Source organism: Pollachius pollachius (assembly GCF_949987615.1).
Source record: "Pollachius pollachius genome assembly, chromosome: 1".
NCBI lineage: Eukaryota > Metazoa > Chordata > Actinopteri > Gadiformes > Gadidae > Pollachius > Pollachius pollachius.
Genome location: NC_136934.1, coordinates 14730897 through 14755241, shown reverse-complemented (window position 1 = coordinate 14755241; position 24345 = coordinate 14730897). Strand labels below are relative to the sequence as shown.

Here is a 24345-nt window from a genome sequence, read left to right as displayed (position 1 = left end):
GTCCCCACATACTGGGCCTTAACGCACACTGGCAGATGCTGTGTGGGTGTTTGTGTGTGTGTGAACGTGTGTGTGTGATCTCATGCGCTACTGAAGTGACTGTACTGGATGTAAACAAAGCAGAACAAAAGAGGCACATTGAACCAGAATAAATTGTGCTATCGGAACTAAAGTCAAGCCTGGTTGATTTTGAAGATAATTTCAGGTTTGTGTCATAGATTCCATTATAAATACACTCACGTAGAATTATTAGAATTAGCAGTAGTGATACTGGAGGTTTAATCATGGCCTGTTCTAGTTTAATCTTGGATATATGTATTCATGAATAGATGAATGATCCATAAACTCCTCTGCACTAATAATATATTACTATACTACAATATATTTAGGCAGAAAGTACAATAAAAGACATTGAACAGAGACTTGTAGGTCAAGAATACAGCAGCATTAGCAAGCACAAGTACGGCAAAAGTCCTTAGTTCACTGTACTATCGAATGAAATACAAAACCTTTATATCTATGCATAAACACACACACCCCCACAGTCTGGCAATATCACACACATGCACATAAACTAGCCTTTGCCCCCATGGCCAGTTCCAGATCGAAGTGCTAAATTATTCATAGAGAATGTCACTGATCAGGTTTGTGTGTGTGTGTGTGTGTGTGTGTGTGTGTGTGTGTGTGTGTGTGTGTGTGTGTGTGTGTGTGTGTGTGTGTGTGTGTGTGTGTGTGTGTGTGTGTGGTCGTATTGTTTACAAAACAAAGGAACTGGATCATAATGACAACCTGGATATAGGCGACCATGTCCCCAGGACCTTTGCTATGTCAATTAGAGAGAGACACACACACACACACACACACACACACACACACACACACATACAAACGAGCAGACACACGCGCGCACACACACACAAAAGAAGAAGAAAGAGAGAATCATCAATATTCCGTTTCGATTTAAATTTATCTGGGTAAACAGTCTGGAGCATTTTTTTTAAAAGCTCAACTTCAAGAGTAGAATTTGGTCAAAAAAAACCACCAACACTTATCTCTTCTAAAAAAAGAATTACTTTCTACTACAACCAATGGAAAATCTGCCTTTGGTGTAGGCAACCAATGGGAAACTAGGCCAACAACCCTGAATTTTGATAGGTTGAGATTGTAGCTAGGTTTGGGGGAACTCCGAAAATCTGCAGAGGATTGCATGAATCTAAGCCGAGACATTTTTGAGACCATTAATTTGTGAGTCCATCAGTGAGATCTATGACAGGAAAATGCTACACCATTAAGGAGAAATATATTCTGAGTGAAAACATCTTAACCCTCCACACACACCAGCCTGTCCATGAAATAAAAACAGGAGGGGAACCTATTGGAAATGAGTTATACATCCAACATGTGACAGGTTCTGGGACCCCTTTCTCCTCCTGTTGTTAATCAACCATTAATCAGCCCCTTCATGCGCTGAACGTATTAATGCACTCTGCTTATTAATCATTTCCACTCCTAACACAACAGATTTTCTAGCCATTCATTTCCACATCGGATAGCTCAGAAAGAGGGACCAAACAGGTATGGAAAAATGTGCAGAAAGCATATTTACCAAAAGGGGGAGGGTGGGAGAGAGAGTCGGAGAAGGGAGCGAGAGAGGGAGAAAGAAAGAGGGAGAGGGAGAAAGAGAGAGAGGGGAGAGAGAGAGAAAGATACAAAGCGAGTGAGGAGGGATTGAGAGGAGAGCCAGAGAGAGACGGAAACAGAGAGAGGTACAGGGAGAAACAGAAAGAGAGGGCTAGGGGTAGGGGTGAGGCAGTCTCTGGCAGTTTTTTTTTTCTCGTCTGGTTGGCAGAGGTCTATGGTTAGGCAGAGTTTGTGTCCTCTCTCTCTCGAGCTGGCAGCTGGGTAATTATTCACCCTCTTAAGAAAAACACCCCAAAACTGCAAAACACAGATGCTTCTGGGACTCTTCCTTAGCCCTGTGAATGTGCACGTCTGAGCGCGCGTACACACGCGCACACACACACACACACACACACACACACACACGCACACAGCTAAAAACTAATAAATGAATACGATTAAAGGAATCATGTGTAAACAGATGGGAAAACGTAGGTTAACGCATAGAAGTAAACATGCGCAAGTAGGGAAATACAGTGCCCCTTAAAATGGATCAAACAAAGTGAGATATTAATATTATGTACTATTATTTTTGTGGGACAATTTGTTTTTGTTTGTTGATTACTTGCACGTACAATCTACTCTTCAGCTCCTCAGTTGCTGTGTAGACAACTTGTTTATCAAGCAGTAATAACTTCAGATTTGTGGTTTACCGCAAGTCGTTTTAAAAGAGTTAAAGCCAAAAATACTGTCATGACAGTATACATGACTTAACATATTTGCCAATTAGGACAAATGTATTGCAAACATTGTATCTTTTTGTTTCACTTTCCAGTAAAACTAAAATAATATAACTCGATTTTATTAACTTAATACTTAATAGTATTGCACTTGCATCACGCATCATTAAATCCACCACCACACAATACACACGAGCTGGGTCTTGGTCAGTGGTGTGTCACTGAGCTGGAGAGTGTTGTTGTGTTAAGACGTTTATTTTGGTCGACCACAAGATGAGAGAATCATCTTTTTTAAAAGCCTCCCTTTGATTGAAGGGTCAGGGAGAAAACACTTGAAGGCAGTTTGGATTAAAGAAAACAAAGGCAATGTCTGTCTTCAGAAGGTACACTTCCCTCTCAGCCAAGCGCAAGACGTTGCTGTAAGTTTTGGAAAGGTTCATTTGACAGCTAATTACGTTAATGTGTGTCAAGGTTTGGCTAACACACAAGTGTGTGTGCAAGTGTTGGTGTGTTTCTGTGTGTGTGTCAGTGCTAATTTGTTAGTGTGTGTGTGTGTGTGTGTGTGTGTGTGCTTTTGTCAGTGTTTGCTTATGCCCATGTCCATATTTGTGTTTATAGATGTTTTTGTGTGGGTAAGTGTGTGCTTGTGTGCGTGTGTGTGTGTGTGTGTGGCTGGGTGGGTGGGGATTAGTGTGTGCTAGTGTGGGTTTTTAGTGTGTTTGTGTGGGCTAGTGTGTGCTTGTGTTGGTTTGTGTGCGTGCTTGTGTTCGTATTTGTGTGCTTGTGTTCGTATGTGTATGTTTGTATGTGTGTGTGTGTGCGTGTGTCTGTGTGTATGTCTGTTCATGTGTGTGGGTGAATGCAAGTGTGTTTGCACTTGCATGACACTATAGGAAAACACCTACAGCACGTCAGCAGCACTATGCCAAGGGTACTTTGATATAACGACGTCCCATCATTACACCATGTGTTTACACAACGTCAGGCACGGAGATGCCAGGCAGGAAGTACAGCATTGCTGGACCCTCCCTTATGGGATATGATGTCATGGCGCCCGTCCCCGGGCCGGCAGTGACCTTCCAGCCTCATCGTCCCCCGTGACAGCCTCTTGGACGGGGCCGGGTCAGTGCGAACAGAGCCCCCATTGTTGGGAGTCATTAGTGTCATAAAAGCTGATGAGGGGAAAATATGATTCGCTGTTTCATTGAGGCTTTTAATTCATAACGGCAGAAATAAAGTGAGCGGGTTTGTGGACGGTAACGAGGCTGCTTTCTTAAAGGTGAGAGACACGCAAATGTGCAGACGTGGAACTACCCCACACACACACACACACACACACACACACACAGGCGTTGAAACACTCTGAAGTACTATGCACGCAGACTTAAATTTTGCACACACTCACAACCAAACGCACGCACACAAGTACACACACAAATAATCCAAGACTGCAGGCATTAAAGCACACGCAAATGTGACACATGCACACACACACACAAACACACAGACGGAATGAGAGACATGTCTCGTAAAAATTGCTTCTGGGCAAAAAGAGATTTAATAAACTAATATAATAAAAGAGAGAACGAGAGCCATCCAATAAAGATTGACGTGGACCATATATAAAGAGAGAAACCACCTGTAACTACAGGCCAGAGTCTAGCCACTCCACCTGCCGTACAGTATATATTAAAGCCAATAAAAAAGCCCAATAAGATGTTATCGTAGCGGCAGGATGAACCGGGTGTCATGCAGGATTTGTTCAGGTGCCAGTGTGGCCTTTCCACTTCCTGTCGGCCTGTCAGCCGACACAAGGGAGTGTGTGAGAAACAGTGAAGGTGGAAAGGAAAGGTAACACGGTCTTAAAGTGTCACTCAGAACCAATGCACTCTCACACACACACACACACGGACAAACGGACACCAACGCATACACACACGGAAAAACTCACAAACACACATACTCAGGCTTGTGCACGCACACACATACACAAGTACTGTTCTTTCCATATCTGAGCTACCTAGACAGTCCAGTCAGAAAGGAGAGAGCCATGTTAAGACAAGCCCTCTGGAAAGACCCTAAATCACACACGTCGCACTCCCTCTCTCACACACTCTAATATCAGCACATCCACAAAACACACACCTAACGTTGAGACCAAGGTGCAGCGGCTGGACTGAGCACAGAGCAGGATGAATATGTATTTGAATTGGGGCACAAAGAAGACAGGGCATGGGTCTGATATCACAAATCCATTGTCAGCATCAATCATGGACCAATGCACAGATCCCTCCCTGTGTGTGTGTGTGTGTGTGTGAGAGTCTTTATCTGTTCTGTACTCATCTGCTCTCTGTCATTTATTCTTTCTCTCACACACACACTCCCCCTCTCTCTCTCTCTCGCTCTCTCTAATCCTGCATGTGTTGGTGTTGATAACAAACTCAGCAGGAAGAAAAGGCTGGAGGAGAGAGCGAAAGAGAGCAAGAGCGAGAGAACATCCTTCTCTTCTGCACACTAAGCCAAATGACCACACAGGCAGGGGCGGAGGCTCTGTGGCACAAACAAAGTTGTGTGCAACACAAAAGCACACACACACACACACACACACACACACACACACACACACACACACACACACAGACACACACACACCTGTCTCCAGGGAAAACCTCTCCATTTGTGACTGTCTACGGGTCCTAAGAACGTCTCGGAACCCAAATGAATTCATCTTCAATTACTCTTGCCTATGACATACACCATCCTGAGGCTCACTGCGTGTATTATTCCCAGAAATCCCCCAATCTCACGCATACAGCACGGAGAAATAATGATTATTACAATATCCCCCCCAATCAAGCGAACCCCCCTGACCTCCTCCCCTTTCTTCGCCCTAATCCACCCTTGATGCCCCTCCAATATGGCAATCTCTCCTGCCCCCTCTTTCCCGCCCGGGCTCAGACAGTCTGGAAACATACGCACACACACATTGATGTTCTTAGAGAAAAAAGACGAACGCAGACGCAGCCCAAAGATACACCCTGCTTGTCCCGCTTGTGTCTGGGGTTATCACTTTGACACAGAGGGCAGCGTCATTATGTCTTTTTTTCTGCGAGCTCGAGTAAGTCGGGGGGGCGGGGGCGAGGGGGGTGAGATAAAGGGGCCAGTGGACCCCAGACGGCCCCTCATCCGACTACATGGTGGTGGCGGGGAGCTGGGGGTGAAGACGGCCTATCTTCTCCTTCACCTTGTGTTCCCGCCTCAAGTAGGCAGAGCCTCGGCCTGGGACTCAAAGCGCTATCCTTATTAGTGATGTGTGTGTCTTCTGTGTGTGTGTGTGTGTGTGTGTGTGTGTGTGTGTGTGTGTGTGTGTGTGTGTGTGTATGTGTCTGTGTGTGTGTGTGTGTGTGTGTGTGTGTGTGTGTGTGTGTCTGTCTGTGTGTCTGTGTGCGTGCATGAGTCTGTCTGAGTCTGTCTGTGTCTGATTGAGTGTATTTCTTCTTGTATTCAGAGGCTCAACCACTTTACAGATCACCGCTGGATGGAAGAGATACAAAGGGCACGGTAATGGGCGCATTAGTGACCTAGTTCACCGTTGAAGTCAAACAGACACGAGGTGCCTCACTCTGTCCCCTCAGTGACTCCTGTAAAACACGCGGGCGGTCGACGCCGGCGCCCGCTCTCCGGAGCACGTTTCATCATATTCCAACACACACACAACACACGATCACATCTAGTGTTTGAGTAGACAGGAGGTCACGGAGAAGTTCTCTTTTTTGAAGCGGAGCCGTCGACATGACCTGTATATGGACCATGTATTTATTAAACACCAAGTCACTGAAGTACCGGAATGTGCGGTGTGTGCGTGTGTGTCTGTGTGCGCGTGAGTGTCTGTGTGTGTGTGTGTGCGTGTGTGCATGTGTGCACGTAGGAGCGAACAAGCATGAGGATTACGACACTCATCACCGTACTGTTTTCTCTCCCATCAAAGCCGGCGTAGCGAATGCTGACCCCTGCTCGTCGAGGATGTCTACATATAGCCTCGCTGTCACAAGCCAGACTGTTTTATTTGTTCATAAACATGAGCGCCAGAGAGCTTTACCCACGCTCCAGTTCTGTCAAATCTGCGGAGCGTTTTATCACGCAAAAGCCGCCTCTCCCTCCCACACCACCACAACCACCCCACTGTTTCTCTGGAGAAATAGACCCACCCCCCTCCTCGACCCAAATTAGGACCAGAACGCCGCGGCGGTACTGAACACAGACCTATTACTGTCTCAAAACGTACTGGTCTTTCATCTCTGACACATTCCTGAACAATCTCTCCGTTTGTTTTGTCTCCGGCCTCGGCTTCTACTTCCTCCCGGGGAGAGGGAACTCTCTCACACACACACACGTGAATACGCGTGCGTGCACACACACACACACACACACACACACACACACACACACACACACACACACACACACACACACACGTGAGGAGTAGGGGGCCCTTTCTATGTCGCCGTCGAGTCCCGGGGCACTGATAGGGTGATGCATGAGGAGAGGGGCATTGTGGGTAGTCATGACAAGCAAGGTTGGGAGTGGTGGGATAGGGGTGAGGGGATGGGGTACTTCTAAGGCTAATGGAGTGATGGCTCTCCAGGCACTCAGAGTATTCTGTGAAACAGTGGCGTGGTTGGGATGACGTGTGCCGACCTTGGACTTAATCACTAGCAGAAGAGGAACGCTGCCCGATGCAGACAGAGAGAGAGAGAGAGACGGAGAGAGAGACATAGAGAGAGGGACGAAGACATAGACCGAGAGGGGGAGACAGAGACAGAGAGAGAGAGAGAGAGAAAGAAATAAAGAGAGATAAAGAGAGTGACTAGGATGGAAAAGGGTAGAGAGACAGAGGGCGAGAAAGAAAGAATGAAAAGGGCCGAGAGAGAAACAGAGACCCAGAAACAAAGAGAGACAAAGAGAGAGCCAGAGACAACGAGAGAGAGAGAAAGACGGAGGGCTATTCATATGCGCTCACCTCCCTGCAGACCACCAACCTGGCTGTTAAACCACAGTGACCACAAACCATATGTAGGACAGTGTATAAAATGCTTATATTGTGGACCCTCGGTTTGCACACAATGTAATTTGGGGAAATTACAGGGTGAAATGTAAAACATAAACGCTGTTTAGCAGTTATGTATCTTTTACACCTGGAAATGATATAGTACTTATTTGTCCATCACAGAGTGTTATACATAAATAGTAATTTGGTGTTATACAGGGTTGTAATTCTTCAGTAATATACCGGTAGAAGCAGTCATTTACCAACTATCTAGATGTACTCATGTAATGTTCCATTAGACATTTTACATTCATTAGACACAACGAGAAAGGGGACAATGAGGTTTAACAATGATTGCTTTTTTTTTCTCATGAGCTATCAAACATTTTCTGGTAAAAGAAAGTTTGTTATTTACGAGGAAGTTATTTTTTAACTAATTCAAATGTGTTGTAACTAATTAAGACATAAAATCCACTAAGGGGCTATTTCAAGTAGAAAGTGCAGCTCGGTTTTGAAGAATCCCAGATAACTAATGCTAGGGGGTTCTCTCTCTATTCCCTCTCATGCTTGCCGAGCCAAATACTTAAGTCCACCCCTTACTGTTCACACACACAAACGGTAAAATTGATTGTAGTTCAACCTCAGTGCCTTGTCCCCTGACCTGACCCTAGATAGACCTCCTTGACACTGGATAATGGCAATAACTCACAGGCACACACACACACAAACACACACACAGTATACATGCAGGCACACAACCACTCACCAAGATAGCTCACCCCACACACACACACCGCAGGGGTGATTGTGTATGTGTGGTGGGAGGTGCACACAGACACATATAGACTAACGCACCTTCACACACATACACATACACACACACACACACACACACACACTCAGTGTCAGTCTCCAGATGTCTGCTAACATTTACATAGCCTGAGGATGACAAAGTCACCATGGAGATAACTTTACATTTAAACCTCCAAACATAGGATAAATGGGAGCTTCACTGTAACACATCAAGCTGAAAATAAGGCGATGATGTGATATTAATTATGAAAAATTGCTCCAATATTCAAAAAACTGAATTGTAAAATATAAAATACATCACGATCAGAATATTTGGCAAAGTATCAAAAACGCAGATATGAAGTAGGGTTTATATCATAATAATACGGCCTATGATTAGTTCTGCAATATGATCACGACGGTTTGATGCCCATCATATATGATTGACAACACAGTGAACGTGTCCTTTATGGACTGCCAGACCAATAGAACAGAACAAGCACCACATCTCTGCAATTACTCCACCGGCTGCTCCCACTGTGACCACAGCACGACACCAGTGGCCTATTTTAACTGGCAGCTCACTTGATAAATAATACGAATTCAATTGATTTCCTTCCACCTAATTTCAGTGAAGTCGGTGGAAGAGAAAGACTATCAATCTAAAAATGAGAGGTGTGTAATATGAGAGAAGTTAGTAAAAGTAATGGACTTTACGCAGATTGTGGGCTGATAGCCGAGCAGAGAGCTGGGAGAGGGAGGACTGGGAGGGAGACAGAGAGAGAGAGGATGGGTGGGAAGGGGGGGACGAGAGAGAGAGGGGGTGTGATAATCGAACGAGAGAGGTGCACGGCCGTCCCACGTCGTGCAGATGGGTCCTTGGAGTAATCAGAAATGCAACGATTCTAAACGTCAGAATATGATTTCCAATCGACGCTGGCTGCGAGGGAGGGGCTGAACGATGGGGACGAGAGAGACGGAGATGGAGGGAGAGAATCAACTTCCAAAAGAGATAATTGCTCTCGGAGATTAGGCAGAGAGGGGAGAGCGAGAGAGAGAGAGAAAGACAGTGAGAGGCAGATGAGGAAGAGATGTAGAGATGCTGATATAAAGAGGATGAGAACCTAGAGAGACAGTGTATAGATCTGATCCGTTAAGCTAAACACTATGGACTTATTCTAATAGGTGATTAGAACAGAAATTCAGATGAGATCAGATCAGATAAAGGCCTTTCTTTGGAAAGTGAGACATGTTTGACAAGGCCCTTAATTGCTTCCAAGTACTGCATCCTTTGTATTAAGCGATATTTACAAATACTGACAGAAATAGAGCAAAAATGGGCAGAGAAAGAAAGCGATGGAGATAAAACTGACAGCAAGAGATTTATTTGGAGCAAAAGAGAGATAGAGAAAGAGAAAGTCCTTTTGAGAGAGGTAAAGTGAGAGAAAGGACATCAACCTTGAATGAGTGAAAGATTGAGATAGAGCAAGAACACTAAAGAGGACGGCTTCCATAGATAATCCAATAAAGACTTGATTGTAGACGTACGTGTTGAAGACGAACGTACCCGTACGTGTGCGTGCATGTTGAATGCGTTTATGTTGAATGCGCGTGTGAATGCCATTCTCTGCACATGTCGGCACATAAAGTCAGGTGCTGGTCTGACCGACTGCCTTCATTCCACCCTGTTTGCAGCCGCCGCACCGTGGCAAAGGGCCGAGAGGGGGAGAGTGAGGAGGAGGAGGAGGATGAGGAAGACGGGGAAGAGGAGGAGGAGGAGGAGGAGGAGGAGGAGGAGGAGTGGGGCCAAAGCCAACCAGTTCAAACTAATCTGCTGTTTAATCTAATAATGCAGCGCAGTGCGGAGCATCTCGCTCCTATTAACACAACTGTAATTGCATTTGAAGAGGAAGGGATGCACGCACGAACCCAACCGTGGACGCACGCGTGCAACCGCAATTGCAGGCGTGCACACACACAGACACACATACACAAACATGCACACGCACACCAAAATAACAAAGATTGAGCATCGCCTGCAGCACAGAGAACGCTGCACCGACGCAGGCACACAGAGCGTAACACCCGATGATATCGTTGAACGCTGAAGTAATAGACGAAGCGAACACATATTTAAATATTTCCAGGAAAATTCAGCACGAGTAATAGCGGTTTCTGATTGCCGTCTCTGTCTGAGGGCGCGCGTAAGCGCATGTCCATGTTTCCATGGCATGGTACATCCTCCATCGAGAACCCTTGCTCATTAACATGGTAATATCCAAACAGCAGGGAGCAGCAGGAAGAGCAGTGTTTTACCAGGATTCAACTCATTAGGCTTTCATGAGATTTAAAAGTTAAACACTCGATAACTTTGGCACCAAGTTGCTGATAGAGCCCCGGGAGCGAAGCCGGGAGTTCACTTTAAAAAGAGCTGCGCTTCTCCTTCTCAGAGACACTGCATATCTGCAGAAATACAGATAGGCTAAAGCTGAATTAATACGCTTTTAACACACATTTAAGTACACATTTGACAGCATTTGTCAAAACTACCCCAATTGAAAAAAATAAATAATCACATGTGAAAAACATTGAAGCATACCAAAAGACATATACACTTTCGAGACATAACCTCAGTCAGCACGGCGGCCGTGTCGTGTCATGTGACTCCACCTACCCCGGTGAGGTGGATGACCCCCTGTGACGTCACGGGGCAGCCCATGAAGCCCACAAACTGCAGCTCTGGACAGTGCTCTGCCACGGCCTGCACAGACCGGTCGGTCACCTGCAGGGGAGGAGAAGAGACGTCATGTCTTTGAGTAAGATCCAACGTGGCTTTAACCAAGGAGTGCAATGTGCTCGAGCTCCAGGCACGGGCCAGTGATGGTGAAGGAGCCAGAATGCCAGCTTGCTCCATCACCGCGGGCACATGGCTGACAATGTAAAAAAATCGGATTGCAGACGTAATTGTGGAATAAGTTTAAGGTGAGAACTCACATACAGAATGTGGCTGCACGCTTGTTGCGTGTGTGGGATAATAAAAAGTTGAAATAAATGAATGACCTTTTTCATACCTTGAATTAGAATTTGTTGACTTTATAACCTCAATTGAATTCCAGATCGAATAAAAAAATAAAAGTGTTGATGCAAGTGAAGTATAAAGTGCTGGTGGATTTATTTCCGATTCCACAACCTTAAAAAGCAGGTAAAATGACCGTGAATGAGTAAGGTTAAAAATCTGTCTCAAAACTATATCAGCATACATTCAGAATATGGAGAGAAAACATGAAATACAGTGGTATTTCTGTTCTCAAGCTGGCTGCCAACATCTTTCAATTCTACCGGTGAAACTGCTTGACAAAATCACCCCGTTTTAAGCAACCGATATAAGTCTGATTTCATTATTCCTTCCAGCTTATAGGCCTATCCTACTAACACAAGGTTTTGAAGGCAAGCTTATGCAGGTCATAATTCACCAATAGTCTATTACTCAAAAGGGCCTGGAAGCCTTATACCGGATTTGTTAATGGGTTTGCAAGAAACAAGAATGGGGGAAAACAGTGATTTGCAGACGAATGCTTCCCCCCTGTCGCAGTAGGGAGAGAAGCAGCTCAGGGCACATTGGAAAAACGGTATAAACAGACATCATAAATTAAGTTTTCGCTTAATTAAACAAGAGGCTTTTTTGATGGCATAACCATAAACACACAAGTTTTAGCCTGACGTCAAACCAAAACCCCACTGTCCAAATCAGAACAAACCTGCAAGGTGTACGGACAGGGAAGACAGCCATTTACCAACAACAAGCAGCCATTGATTCTTCCAAATGGTATTTAGCTTCCCGGTAGATTACAGTGTTTTGTTGTTGTTGTTGTTGTTCTTTTTGTGGTGTTTTTTTGTTTGTTTTTTTATGACCGATAATCAGCCTCTCGCCACTCTTCTGCTGCACGTCATCATCTTGTGCGTCAGCATTATGACTAAACCTCCCCAGATTTCTAGGAACGCTCCCGAGAACAGAGAGCAAGAAAGGTGGGTGACACACACACACACACACACACACACACACACACACACACACACACACACACACACACAGGAACAGGAACAGGGGAAGGCAGACAGACAGACAGGCGTCCTGAATAGAGAACTAGGGAATAGACAAGAGACACAGACACAGAGGAGGACAAAGAAAAAGGGCTAGCAAATAGAGGTACAGAGATACGGACGCAGATATAAACGAGCAAGAGGGAGCGAGAGAGAGAGAAGGGGCTAGACGACACAGAGAGAAACAGATAGACCGAGAGGAGGGCTAGAGCAGAGGAATAGGGCTGAAGGAGGACACTGAACTATCGGACATAAAGTTATAAAGTGATGAATGGATTACCCTCACTTATTCATCCACAACACACCGCTAGAATAATGGATCAGATATCAATAGGGTAGGAGAGGGGAACTTTTCCACCGATCGCACCATCGCAGTTTTATTTGGCTTCGGCTTGCCAACTCTCGGCCATCAGTCTAAGACAGGTTACTGAACACAGTCAGGCGCAACACGGTCCGCCTCATTTGTAAGCTTCCTCAGTGCCCTCCGCAGCTTCACATCCATCACCAATAGAGTGAACATAACGCAATACATGACAAGGAGAGATGAGAGAGAGAGAGAGAGAGAGAGAGAGAGAGAGAGAGAGAGAGAGAGAGAGAGAGATGGGAGAGAGAGAGAGACACAGACAAACAGACAGACAGACAGACAGACAGACAGACAGACAGACAGACAGAGACAGTGTCAGACAGAGAGCAAGAGAAGAGACAGAGAGTGAGAGAGACAAAGAGACAGGAGAGAGAACCCACAATGGGATTAACTTAAACAATGTCAAAAACAAGTTGAAAACAAACCTTTTGTAGACAAAATAATACTATAGATAAAATATTAAAGATACATTAACAAGAATAGGGCACCCATTCTAGGCAAGGACCGACTGACAGGCTCATGCTAATGCGCTCGTGTCCTCGAGTAGAACGGTGGAGAAACACCCAGACACACACCCAGACACACACTCAGACACACACCCAGACACACGGTGAAGTGAAACTTGTTTTGGCAAAGTTTGTGCCACATTTGAAACAGTATCCATGAAGAATAAAAAGGCTTTTGGAAAGCCGATAGTGTTTTTAGTTTAAATATACAACGTGCCAGCGCTTTGATGTTTTAATGAAATGTTAGTCTGGTATAATTTGGCTGCATAATTAGGGAAATGCCCAAGAAAAACATTGCTGTACTGAAACTAAAACAACTTATAATAAGTTGTAGATTGAGGAGATAGTGTCTCGCTTGCTCTTTGAGAAAAAGGATTAACTGTATGGGGTACTGGTCCAATTAATATCCCATAGTTTAACGACTATATCTTAATGAGAACAACATATCTTAATACAGAAACAGGAAACATTGAAAGATTTGTCTTCACATGTTAATGACCATGATATAAAATTGCACTATGTTGAAAGAAGCCTTGACAAGTTATAACTAGAATCATAGTCCAGCCAGCATAAATAGAGGTGGTATCTTTTCAAAAGTTTTTATATATATATATATATATATATATATACATATATATATATATATATATATATATCAGTGGCGGCTGGTGGTTTTTTAAGTGAGGGAGGAAGGACTGCGCGCTTGGTTGCCATTGGCCTGCTTGCACTGTTGGTGTATGGTGGCATAAGGATGTGAGACTCAAGTTGTTTCAGGGTGTTTTGGTGAACTACAAAATAGTAGGGAGGGATAGTTATGTGAATAAAATTGATACAAAGCCACTAGTGGCATCAATGTAATTTGAAAGCTGGTGGACAGCATGTCTTTGAAATGGACTATAAGGGCAGAAGGAAAGGATGCAAAGCCCATTAGTCAAATCAGGCCTACTCTTGATTTGTAAAAGTAAATAAAAAAAATCTGGGCCTATTTTTGCCCTCAATGACTGAAGTTATTGGTTGTAATTTAGCCGTTTATTTTCAATTACAATGGTTTTAAGAAAAGACTAAAAAAAACTCAAAAGTGATGCCATTTAAAATGCATCATGCTCTAAATCATTCACCCTTTCCACAATATCAAACAGAACGGTCAGAGTAACGAACTAGTAAAAGAACGAGAACATTATTGCAAACAACCTGGTCTATAGGCATGGTGCCTAGCAAGGAAGTCGCATAGCAGCACCAACGTGAACTTGACACTTGTCGTGGCGTTTGGTTGCCCTGTCAACAGCCCAGGTTGGAGATTTGCCATTATTCATTAGCAAACAGGGCCAGCAATATAGTCGTTTACTAGTAATGCTAACAGTAAGCCATGAGTACCTAGCAAACCATGTAGCACCCACAACACTGACGTTGCCATTACTCTTGGTGATCTCGATTTTGCGAAGTGGTCTACCTTTCTCTTTGGTCGCTAACTTAGCACTGTAACTCAATGAATGGAATGCTTTGTGTAATCAAACATGAACAAATTCCAATGTTTCCATTGTACACTTTATTCGCAAATGTTAGAATCTCGTTATCCTTCAGATGATTTCACCTGCTTTGCGTCTCTTAGACTGACCGCCAATGCAGGCAGAGCGGTTTGTTATCGACAGTGTTGCCAGATTGGGCAGATATCCCGCCCAATGATAATTTTCCCAGCCTAACGTGGTTAAAACTAGCCCAATTGGGTGGGAAATCTGCCCAATCTGGCAACACTGCTCACCAGTCAGGGATCCTGCTTATTGGTTCATAGTGCAGCGCGACTAGATTTTTCCGCGAATCAGACGCCTTAAGGTCCCACACACTCAGAGGAGGACTTTCCTCCTCTCTCCCATTGAAACCCATGTTATTCACCGGCCACCAGTACTTTCGGGGAAATGAATGGGAGTCAAAGGAGGCTGAGGGAGGACCTTCCTCCCTGAAGTAATTGTCAATAGGCGATAGGGGGTGCTAATGTCCCTTTACCCAGGGAAACAAACATTATATATTCAAAGGCATTAAAGTAAGCATATTTAAGGGCATTAATTCATTACAGTAGTTTGGGCAATCAACATTTTTTATTCTTAACAATATTAAGGAGGATCTTCCTCCCTCTCCTCAATGGAGAAGCCTCCACTATATATATATATATATATATATATATATATATATATATATATATATATTACATATTCACCTCGGCCACTGTTGCCTCTGGAAAAGTTCAGTGAGTTCATGCTCAAACAATCATTTACCAGACATACGTTGTTGATTTTGAGTGGACCATAGTACAGTTTAGTTTATGTTTCCTATAAGACTTCAGTTTGTACATAGGATGTTAACCTCGTAGATGGGGCTCCCCACAGATTTTCCTGAACCTCTAAGACGGCGCTCTAAAAACGAATATAAATAATGAGAATGTTCCCAATGCGTTCCCCCATTTTGTCTAACTACCCTTCTGTATCCTAGTATGTATAGTGTCTTTGTCCCTGATTTGCCCTAAAAGAGACACTGTGCTTGCTTATTATAGGTGATTTATTAACATGCCATGGGGAGCAACAAATGTGGCCAGGATTACTGTTCAATTAAAAATGAAAAATACAAAGTCCTGCATCATCTGACTCATAAGACATAAAAAAGTTGGGGAAAGATATGATGCTCTTCGAGGAATAGTGGCCTCTTCGGTCTGCTGCGAACAGAAATAATAACAGGCATTGCATGAAGCATATTGATAGGAGTGTATCAGAGATATTGTATGATAATCAGTTTTTTTCTCCCATAAATGGAAATTGCATCGTCTATAATCTGTCATAACTCAGTCCACATAAGATAATGAAGACATCAACAGGCTCTTTTTTGGGCTAAATAATCATATTTAGCCCAGACTGTTCAGTTATCTACGGTATTCACAGATGGGCTGGCTTACAGGGGACAACTCAGCCATGACAATGTGAACTTAAATGCTTTGTAAAAAAAATAATAATAATAATGCACAATTTCCCCCAAACATTATAATAATCAATAACGCCAGAAGCTATTACTCCATAGAATCTCAATCCAATAACCTTTATATCCACTTATTTTCCAAAGTTCATGCAATTTGGACCAAATCCAGCTGCTCACTACTTGTGGAGTTCATGCAATTTACTTCAAAAGAGCTCTTAATTAGATCACTATTGTATGCTGCTACGGATTCAAAGCCTTTGCACACGGCATTGGAAATGATGTGCAACAAAATTAATTCTTATAGACGCTATACTTAATCTTTAGAAACTATCAACTCTATATATATATATATATATATAGTTCATAGTATATTTAGATAAAGTAAAGCTTACAAGGGTAAATCGACAATGACATTTGGTTTAATGTGTTTTGCTCTTCATTTTGCCTGAATATTACTTGTCTATTTACATCCATCTACACATAATATTCAAAGATCCCTGTCCCCTTTAATGATGAAAGCGACTGAGTGCCAAACTGAGTTGAAAATCTGGCAACCACTGTAAATGCAATCAACTTTTTTGTTATTTTTTGACAGGAATTCAAATGTTTCAGCGCTGTTCCTTAAATATGTTCAGCATGCTACTACTAAAAGGAACCTTATTGTCTGACTAAGTCTATATTGCACTGACTCATTGGCTGTAAAATAAGGCTGGATTTTAGAAACCGACTACCGTGTGTTTAAATTATGTGCATAGTAATTCTGCCGATGTTGGACACAGACATAGCCGAAAGCTAAGGAAGACCTTATGGAGAATCCTGGCTGTAAAGAACATACCACGACCGACAAAGTGACATGAATACCTACTTGACATTGGATTCAGTTTGCATGGTGTCCTTGTGAGTAACACACACACCAGCTTTTAGCATCCAGCCGCACTACTTTAACCAATTGAACCAATCTAACAATCAAAAAATGACTTGCATATATTATAGGGTGGTGGAGTACACACACACACACACACACACACACACACACACACGGGTACAGCTCCATTGGGGGACTTTCCCCAACCACTGGGACAGTAATGGCCTAGCCGAAAGATACGCTGCCAGCTTTGGAGTTCATATTCGCTCGATCAACACCAGCGCGCACCCCACAGACACCCGCTTGGCCCCACGTTCACAGAGCAGGTTAAATATGCGATGCGGTGCCAGAGCGCTTAGCCCTTCAAAGACAACAAGTGCAATCTTAATGAAATAAATAAACCAATCCAGCAGCCACATTTGACTTTGAAACTGTTGACCCCATCGGGGGGCCAGTGTCACGGTCCACTGCGGTTAAGAAGATAGAATGGCCAGCGTCAGCGCCGCACTGAGACACTGATGCATTTGGCGGCCGGCGTGCACAGGTTGCCCGGCGGGAGAGGTTGCAGAACCCATTACTACTTCTCCTTTTCCCACATTACTTTTTTGGGGGTTGGAGAAACTTGGGGACGGCTAGCCAGGAGGACCAGCGACTGGCAGGGAACAGGATCTGGCCGGCACTCCCAAAACAACATGGCCTCTGCCAAACAACCATCAAGGAAAACATTTTCAGGTTGACTAGCGGCAGCATCAAAAAGCCCCACACCCGTGATCCCAAAATCGCCCGTGTCTGGGTTCCAGAGAGACGGAAAAAGAGAAAAGCCACTTGCCGTTGAGCCCTGTGTGTGTATGTGTGTGTGTGCGCGTGCGTGCGTACACTTGAATGAGCTTTGCAGTGTGTCCGTGTGAGAGTGGTCCTACAGTACGTCCCGGCAGGTGAGAGGAGAGACGTGTGAGGTGTGTGTGTGTGTGTGTGTGTGTGTGTGTGTGTGTGTGTGTGTGTGTGAGAGGGAGGATTCCAGTAGAGGTTTAAAAAAAGGGAACAGGGCATGTACCTTGTCAGATAACCTATGCTTGTGCGCATGTGCGCGTGTGTGTGTGTGTGTGTGTGTGTGTGTGTGTGTGTGTGTGTGTGTGTGTGTGTGTGTGTGCTCACCTGCATCCAAGTGTGTGCGCGTGTGTATGTATGTGCGCCCGCAACCATATGGCTTTGTAACCAAAGTTACTTTCCAACCCACCTACACGACCTAAAACCTCCCTCCGATCCCCCCCACTGGGCCATTTCTTCTGCCTTCCTTCTCTCACTCTTTGTACCCCGCTCCCCTCTCCAACCGCTTCCCCCTTGTTACTCCTCTGTGGGCTTTGATATGAAAACATGAAAAGAGCCATGGCAGGGCTTTGGAGCAGAAGAGTGGCTGGCCAAGAGAGGCCTTAAAGCCCTTTTTTAGAGGGGGATTTGGTTTAATGGTCTCAGGGTAAAGGCGGTAAAGACGGACTCTGCTGCTATGGGGGAAAAGGGGGGTGGGGGGAGGGGGGGGTCATAAAGCTGGGGGTTTGGGTTTGTGTCTGCGTATGTGCGTGTGTGTGCGTATGTGTGTGTGTGTGTGTGTGTGTGTGTATCATGGAGTTCGTGTGTGTCTGTAAGTGTGTCAGAGTGTGCAAGTGTGTGTGGGTGTGTGTTAGAGAGTGCATTACTGTGTGTGCCCGAACGTGCATGAGCGTGGGCGTGTGTGTTTGTGTGCGGTGCGTGTACATGCATGCATTAGCATGTTTTCCATGTGATAAAAGTCAAGGGAAGTCGATTATGAAAAAGTGCTGTGACAGCAAAGATGGGCTTTCTGTGGTTATGGCTTCCTATCTTCCGTGCGCCGATCGCTTTGCCTCCCAATCTGCCAGCCGTCTCCCGACCGCAAAAAAAAAAAGGTGGGTAAAGGACAGGAAACAGAAACACACCAGTGTAGTGAGAGTAGTTATCGTTTGTCAATATCCCCTCACCAAAGAGAGAGACTTGTAAAGGTATTGTAGAGCTCCATCAATACCCGCTCCATCAATCTTTCACACACACATACACACACACAAAGGCCTAGCAAATGATAGCGACTAGGAAAATCAAAGAGGCGACAAGCCAACTCTTCCTTCATCCTTCTTTCTCTCTCCTTTGTCCCCAAGTAATCCTCACATCCCTTGGCCTAAGCGAGTGAAGTTGATGAGGGGGGCCGACAGTTGTGTGATGCTTGAGGTATAGTACATGACATGAGGGAACCATCTAGAAAGGACATCTCTCTCACATGCAGACACACACGCATGCATATTAATGAGTAACATATTAAAAAGACGCACGCATGCGCGCACACACATACACCAGACCCAGACAGACGCATGCATATTAATGATTTACATATTAAAAAGACACATGCATGCACCGCACTCAAACACACACACACACACACAAACACACGAGGAGGAGGAGGAGGAGGAGGAGGAAGAATAGGAGGACCCTCAGTGCTTCCTCTGAGAGGTGTGTGGGTGAAAGTAGCCGGATAATTATCCCTCCAGCTATAGGGACCCTCTCTCTCCAACGCTTAGAAAGAGGCGTATATACACACACAGGTTTATTTTGCAACACTTAAAAATAAGCATGGCGCACGTGATCCCGCACCTACAAATGTTGCCCATACGCTCCTTGAGAGCCCGCTATTATCAGAAGGATTTTGTTCAGCTCTATAGATTTCCAATGGCGCCTGTGAACTGGGAAGCGTTCTCTGGCCTGCCACATGCAAATTGAAGTGGGTTGATTTCCATCAAAGTTCTGCATTTTACTAAAGTAATCATTTCTCCATAAACACCCTCCACGGGGCGATAACTGCCTACGATGAGTCTATCTCGCGCAGCAATGGAACACACACACACAAACAGACACCCACACACAGACACAGAGACACACACAGGCAACTAAATCAACAAATTTTACAGAGCTCAGATGGGCTGTATTGACGTGAAGGAGTGGTGATCTGGCAAAAAAAAACTCAATTAATGTTTATCCCCTTTAATACCTGATGCCTGGAGACAAAGCGAGGCTGGAAAGTCGTAAAGTTTAATGGCAGAGATGGAGAGTCTCTTTACTGCACTCTGCACTGGGATGAACAAGGCCTGGGATCTTATCTAATGCAGGCCCATTCAGGTTCCAGGGCCGTGCAAAGGGACAGGTGTGGCACAGAGGAGCGCCACAGAAAGGAGCTGGCTACACACACACACACACACACACACACACACACACACACACACCATAGGCTTGAGGGTGTTATCTAATGTGGGCGCATTTGAACGCCTTTGCGATAAAAAGTGTGGCAGGGGGCTCGAGATACACAAACACACACATGCACGCATACAGACACACACACACACACACACAGTTTAGACAGGTTTAGACAGATGTCCTGCTCTCAGTGATCTGCTAACCCGGTGTTTTCCTTGGCCTGACACACTTCATAATCATCCGTCCACGAGACGTTATGAGACAATAATAATAATGGAAGAGAGGGAGGAGGCAGAGTGTGTGTGTGTGTGTGTGGGGGGGGGGGGGGGTAGAGACAGCAGACGATTGGGGCAATGAGAGATTTGCAATCTATTCATGTTAACATAACATAGCTCCTAGTCTTCAGTGCATCACTGCGGTAAGCCGGGCTGCCTCTTTCATGCCAGTAAATCCTATTTGAATATGGATTTGACAGCCGGCAAGGGAAAGGGAGAGAAAGAAATAAATGGTGAGGGGAGAGTTTTCCAGTTAAATACATAATCAGTTGTTGATGCATTAGCACATGTAGCAAATCCCTATAAATCTTGCTGGGAACTTTTTGTTCCCGGCAACCGATGGTCATCATCACTTTTGGTTTCGGAAATATATCCACGGGTTGCTCTTCCAAAGCTCTGGTGATCTGAGGCCTTAACTCAATCAAACAGCCAATAATAACACAAGACAAGAGAGGGACAAGCACACTAATGCTAGAGGGACAGATAAACAGACGGAACGAAGGAAAGACTGCCGTGACAAATAATCTCTTAAAAATGTTATAACATATCATATCACTTTCTTGACTTTATTGCTAGGGTCATTTAACACAGCAATACATTTATAGATTTCCCTTGCACCTAAAGGGTAGCTCCTTCCGCTCTCCATTTTAAAGTTGTTCTATTAGTTTGAATTTACAACATCACTGTAGCCAAGATGTCCATACGTCAATTAACAAGCCTCAGAGTTCAGAGCGTGAGAACCCCTTTTTGGTTGGAGTTTATTTGTATCCTTTGATGTTTGTGCCAACAATCTGACTATAAAAAGGTCCTGAACATTGTGAACACGATGTTGTCTCATTGAAGATGCTTGGCAAACGCTGCCAGCGTGTCTTCCCATGATCACGTTCCATTAAATAAAATACTCTGCTGTCAGGAAGTGTCTCACCAGGAAGAAGTTCCCATCAAAGACAATAAGGAAAGAAGAGAAAGGAAGACAGAAGCAAAGACAGAATGATAAAAGAGGATGGAAAAAATAATGAAAATCTGATTTTATTAGGGGCCTGCCAGTACAAGGAGCCGTGATGAGTGCTCGGCATCAGCCCCATCTAATCAATCAGTCTAATTAACTAAGCTTTATTAAAACTGGGCCGGGAGACAATCCACCGACACACAGATTAATAATAGCTGCCGAATACACTGCAACACATTCTATTAACCATTTGTCTTCATGCCTTCCCGGCTGCCTGCGAATAAGAAATCTCCCCATTAGTGGTTGTAATGAATGCTCCGTAATGTATGAATAAATGGGCTGTCCTCGTCTCGCAAGTGTTCAAACAAGCACATCTCCAAATTGTGCCAGATAATGAAGTGTAAAGTTAAGTACAAAACTGTCTTCACATGTTTTGAGTGAACCGAAAATAGCTACTTTCTCTTGAGAAGAATAATCTTGTGTTTTTCATTATGGACCAAATTAACTAATTCCCCCAGTGAATCTTGTGCAAGTGTGTTGTCTTTAAGGATGAAGTTATGCTATTTGTTGACAGATTCTCTTTAGAGGACATCTCTCTGGTCTATCAGTCTCATAATTAAAACTTCACTCAGAATAAGAGGCAACACAGTATTCTCCTCACCCTCTGGATAATGTAGTCCTATACATCCCAATGTGTGTGTGTGTCTTTGTCTTTATCTGTGTCTGTGTATAACGGTGTATTCTAGCGCGAATCAAAAGGCTATTGTCAAACAGTGGGTTACATAACCACTTGACAAGCCACGTATCTCCCTGGTGGTAGACTACAGCCAATCTTCTTTTTGTCTTCCTCGGAGACTGCGTCGTCTACATTCCTACATTTCAATTCAGTATCTTCCCCTACCTGTGTCTGACGCTCTGAGTGTCTGTGTTGCAGTTATCTGTATTGTTGGCTCTAAACCTCTATTGCTCAGCCACATTACTCTGGGTGTCAAACCCTGGATAAGAAACGTCCAGCTATCCCCCAGCTTTCTCTGATCAACAAAGACTCTTAGTAACTTTCTTTTAAATCCTACATTTCTAACAACGCTTTTCACCGGAGGCTTTGGCAGTCTTTGAGTTTCTGTGACAAACAAATTCAGAAAAAAAAAAAATGTTTCTTCCACATGAGACCATAAAGCGTTCCTGGAATTTCTGAACCATAAATAATTCTTCAGTATGTCTAAAAAGTACAACACAAAATCAGAAGTTGTACATTAGAAATGGACAGCGATGAAGAAACTATTCGAACCCACAGGAACAAATAATCGTTTCAAGACACTTCAAACCCCACCCGTATCTCCCTAGAAAAAGACTATAGCCTTCCAGACTCGACAAGAAGACTTATGCATCTGAATACCAGAGTCAAAGATTAGCTTTTGAGAGCTGGTGCCTTCTCCAAACATCCATCAGCTGTTTCCTCCACACAATACAAAGGGGGTGAAAGTGAGAGAAGCACATGCTATCTTTTTTTTCATCAAACAATGATACTGTGCAGGGTTGAAGTGTTTCACTTTGAAGATTGAAACTCTCAGGATCAATACGATCTTTTCTTCCCCCATCCCCCGCTGGGGCCGTCTTGGAGGTATGATAGGAAAATCTATGAGGAGAAGGAAAAGAAGACCCAACGACTCACTCCTGACTCCCCATCCCCGACGACGCCACCACCCTTCTTACTTAGCTGGAGTGAGTCGGTAGCATGGACAAAGACAGCGCTTTTCCCCGAGTTGTTCACGGAGGGATCAGTCAATGTCTTTGCCTTCATAAACATGCACCACTTACTCCCAGGCCCTGTGCTCCATTCACACTTGTCAAGTAATCTCGCCCTGCTGTATCAATGTCATCAGCCCTGATGATGCCAGCGAGGACCGGAATCTGCATGGGTGATCGCCATGGTGATTGATCTTGTCACTCTTCTCAACGCTCCGCGCGCACACTGAAAATTGCCTGTCATCTGTGCACTTAGTTCCCTAAAGAGTCTCACTCTCCATTTGTCTCTTGCGTCGATGTGCATGTTGTTTGTGCATATATTTGCCTGTGGGATGTGTATATTGGTCTTTGTGAGTGCTTTGTGTGTGTGTTTTTCTGGGCGGTTTTAAGAGTTTGAGTGTGTGAGTAAGAGTGTCTGTGCGTGACTGCATGTGGTTGTCTTCATGTGTGTGTGTACATATGTTGTTGTGCGGGTCTGCATGTGGGTGTGTGTGTTTGTGTGTGCCTGCGTGTGTTGTTGTGCGTGTCTGCATGTTGTTGTCTGTGTGCATGCCCGTGTGTGCCTGCCTGCCTGCCTGCGTACCATGCAGCCGCACCCAGGCGATCCTCTTCTTCCTCCCTAAGGGATGAGGCGGACGTTTCTTTGCCGAGCCTCCTCTCCCCCAGGATCAATACTACTTAGTGGAGTGTGGGAGGGAAATCAAAAGCTGTTCAGGGAGAGAGCTGTATTTTACACCGCTAAACGCAAAGCACTAGCGCCCGATGCCAATCATCAGCACACTCAAATCTCCAAAACCGCCACGCAGGCTTTTCAGCTCCCGACCATATTCAACCACAATGACTCGTCCTCACTGTTAAATTGCCATAATCGCTAGGTGGCTCTTTGCTTCTGCATGTGATCGGGGCCCTACTGATTGGCACATTGATAAAAGATGATGGCTTTCAGGTTGTAATGATGTACGTTACAATGAAGCATACCTGAGTGGAAATCGACCTTTGCTGGGTTTTTTTGTGCATTGCATATGACAGACATTAGCCTTCGACTAGCGACGAAGCTCCATGAGCCAAACGGAGCGCCGGTCCATAAAAGTCATGTAGAGACACCAGCAGCCTATAACTATAGA

At 44.5% G+C, this 24345-nt stretch overlaps 1 protein-coding gene across 1 annotated transcript in view; it reads right to left on the bottom strand.

Annotated features, from left to right (window-relative positions):
* The window catches only part of fbxl17 (F-box and leucine-rich repeat protein 17), a 198410-nt gene that overhangs the window by 125305 nt on the left and 48760 nt on the right, over window positions 1-24345 (bottom strand). Inside the window, exon 7 of the mRNA XM_079739659.1 lies at window positions 10874-10981. Coding sequence (XP_079595785.1) covers window positions 10874-10981 — 108 coding nt within the window. The remainder of the gene's footprint in view (window positions 1-10873; window positions 10982-24345) is intronic.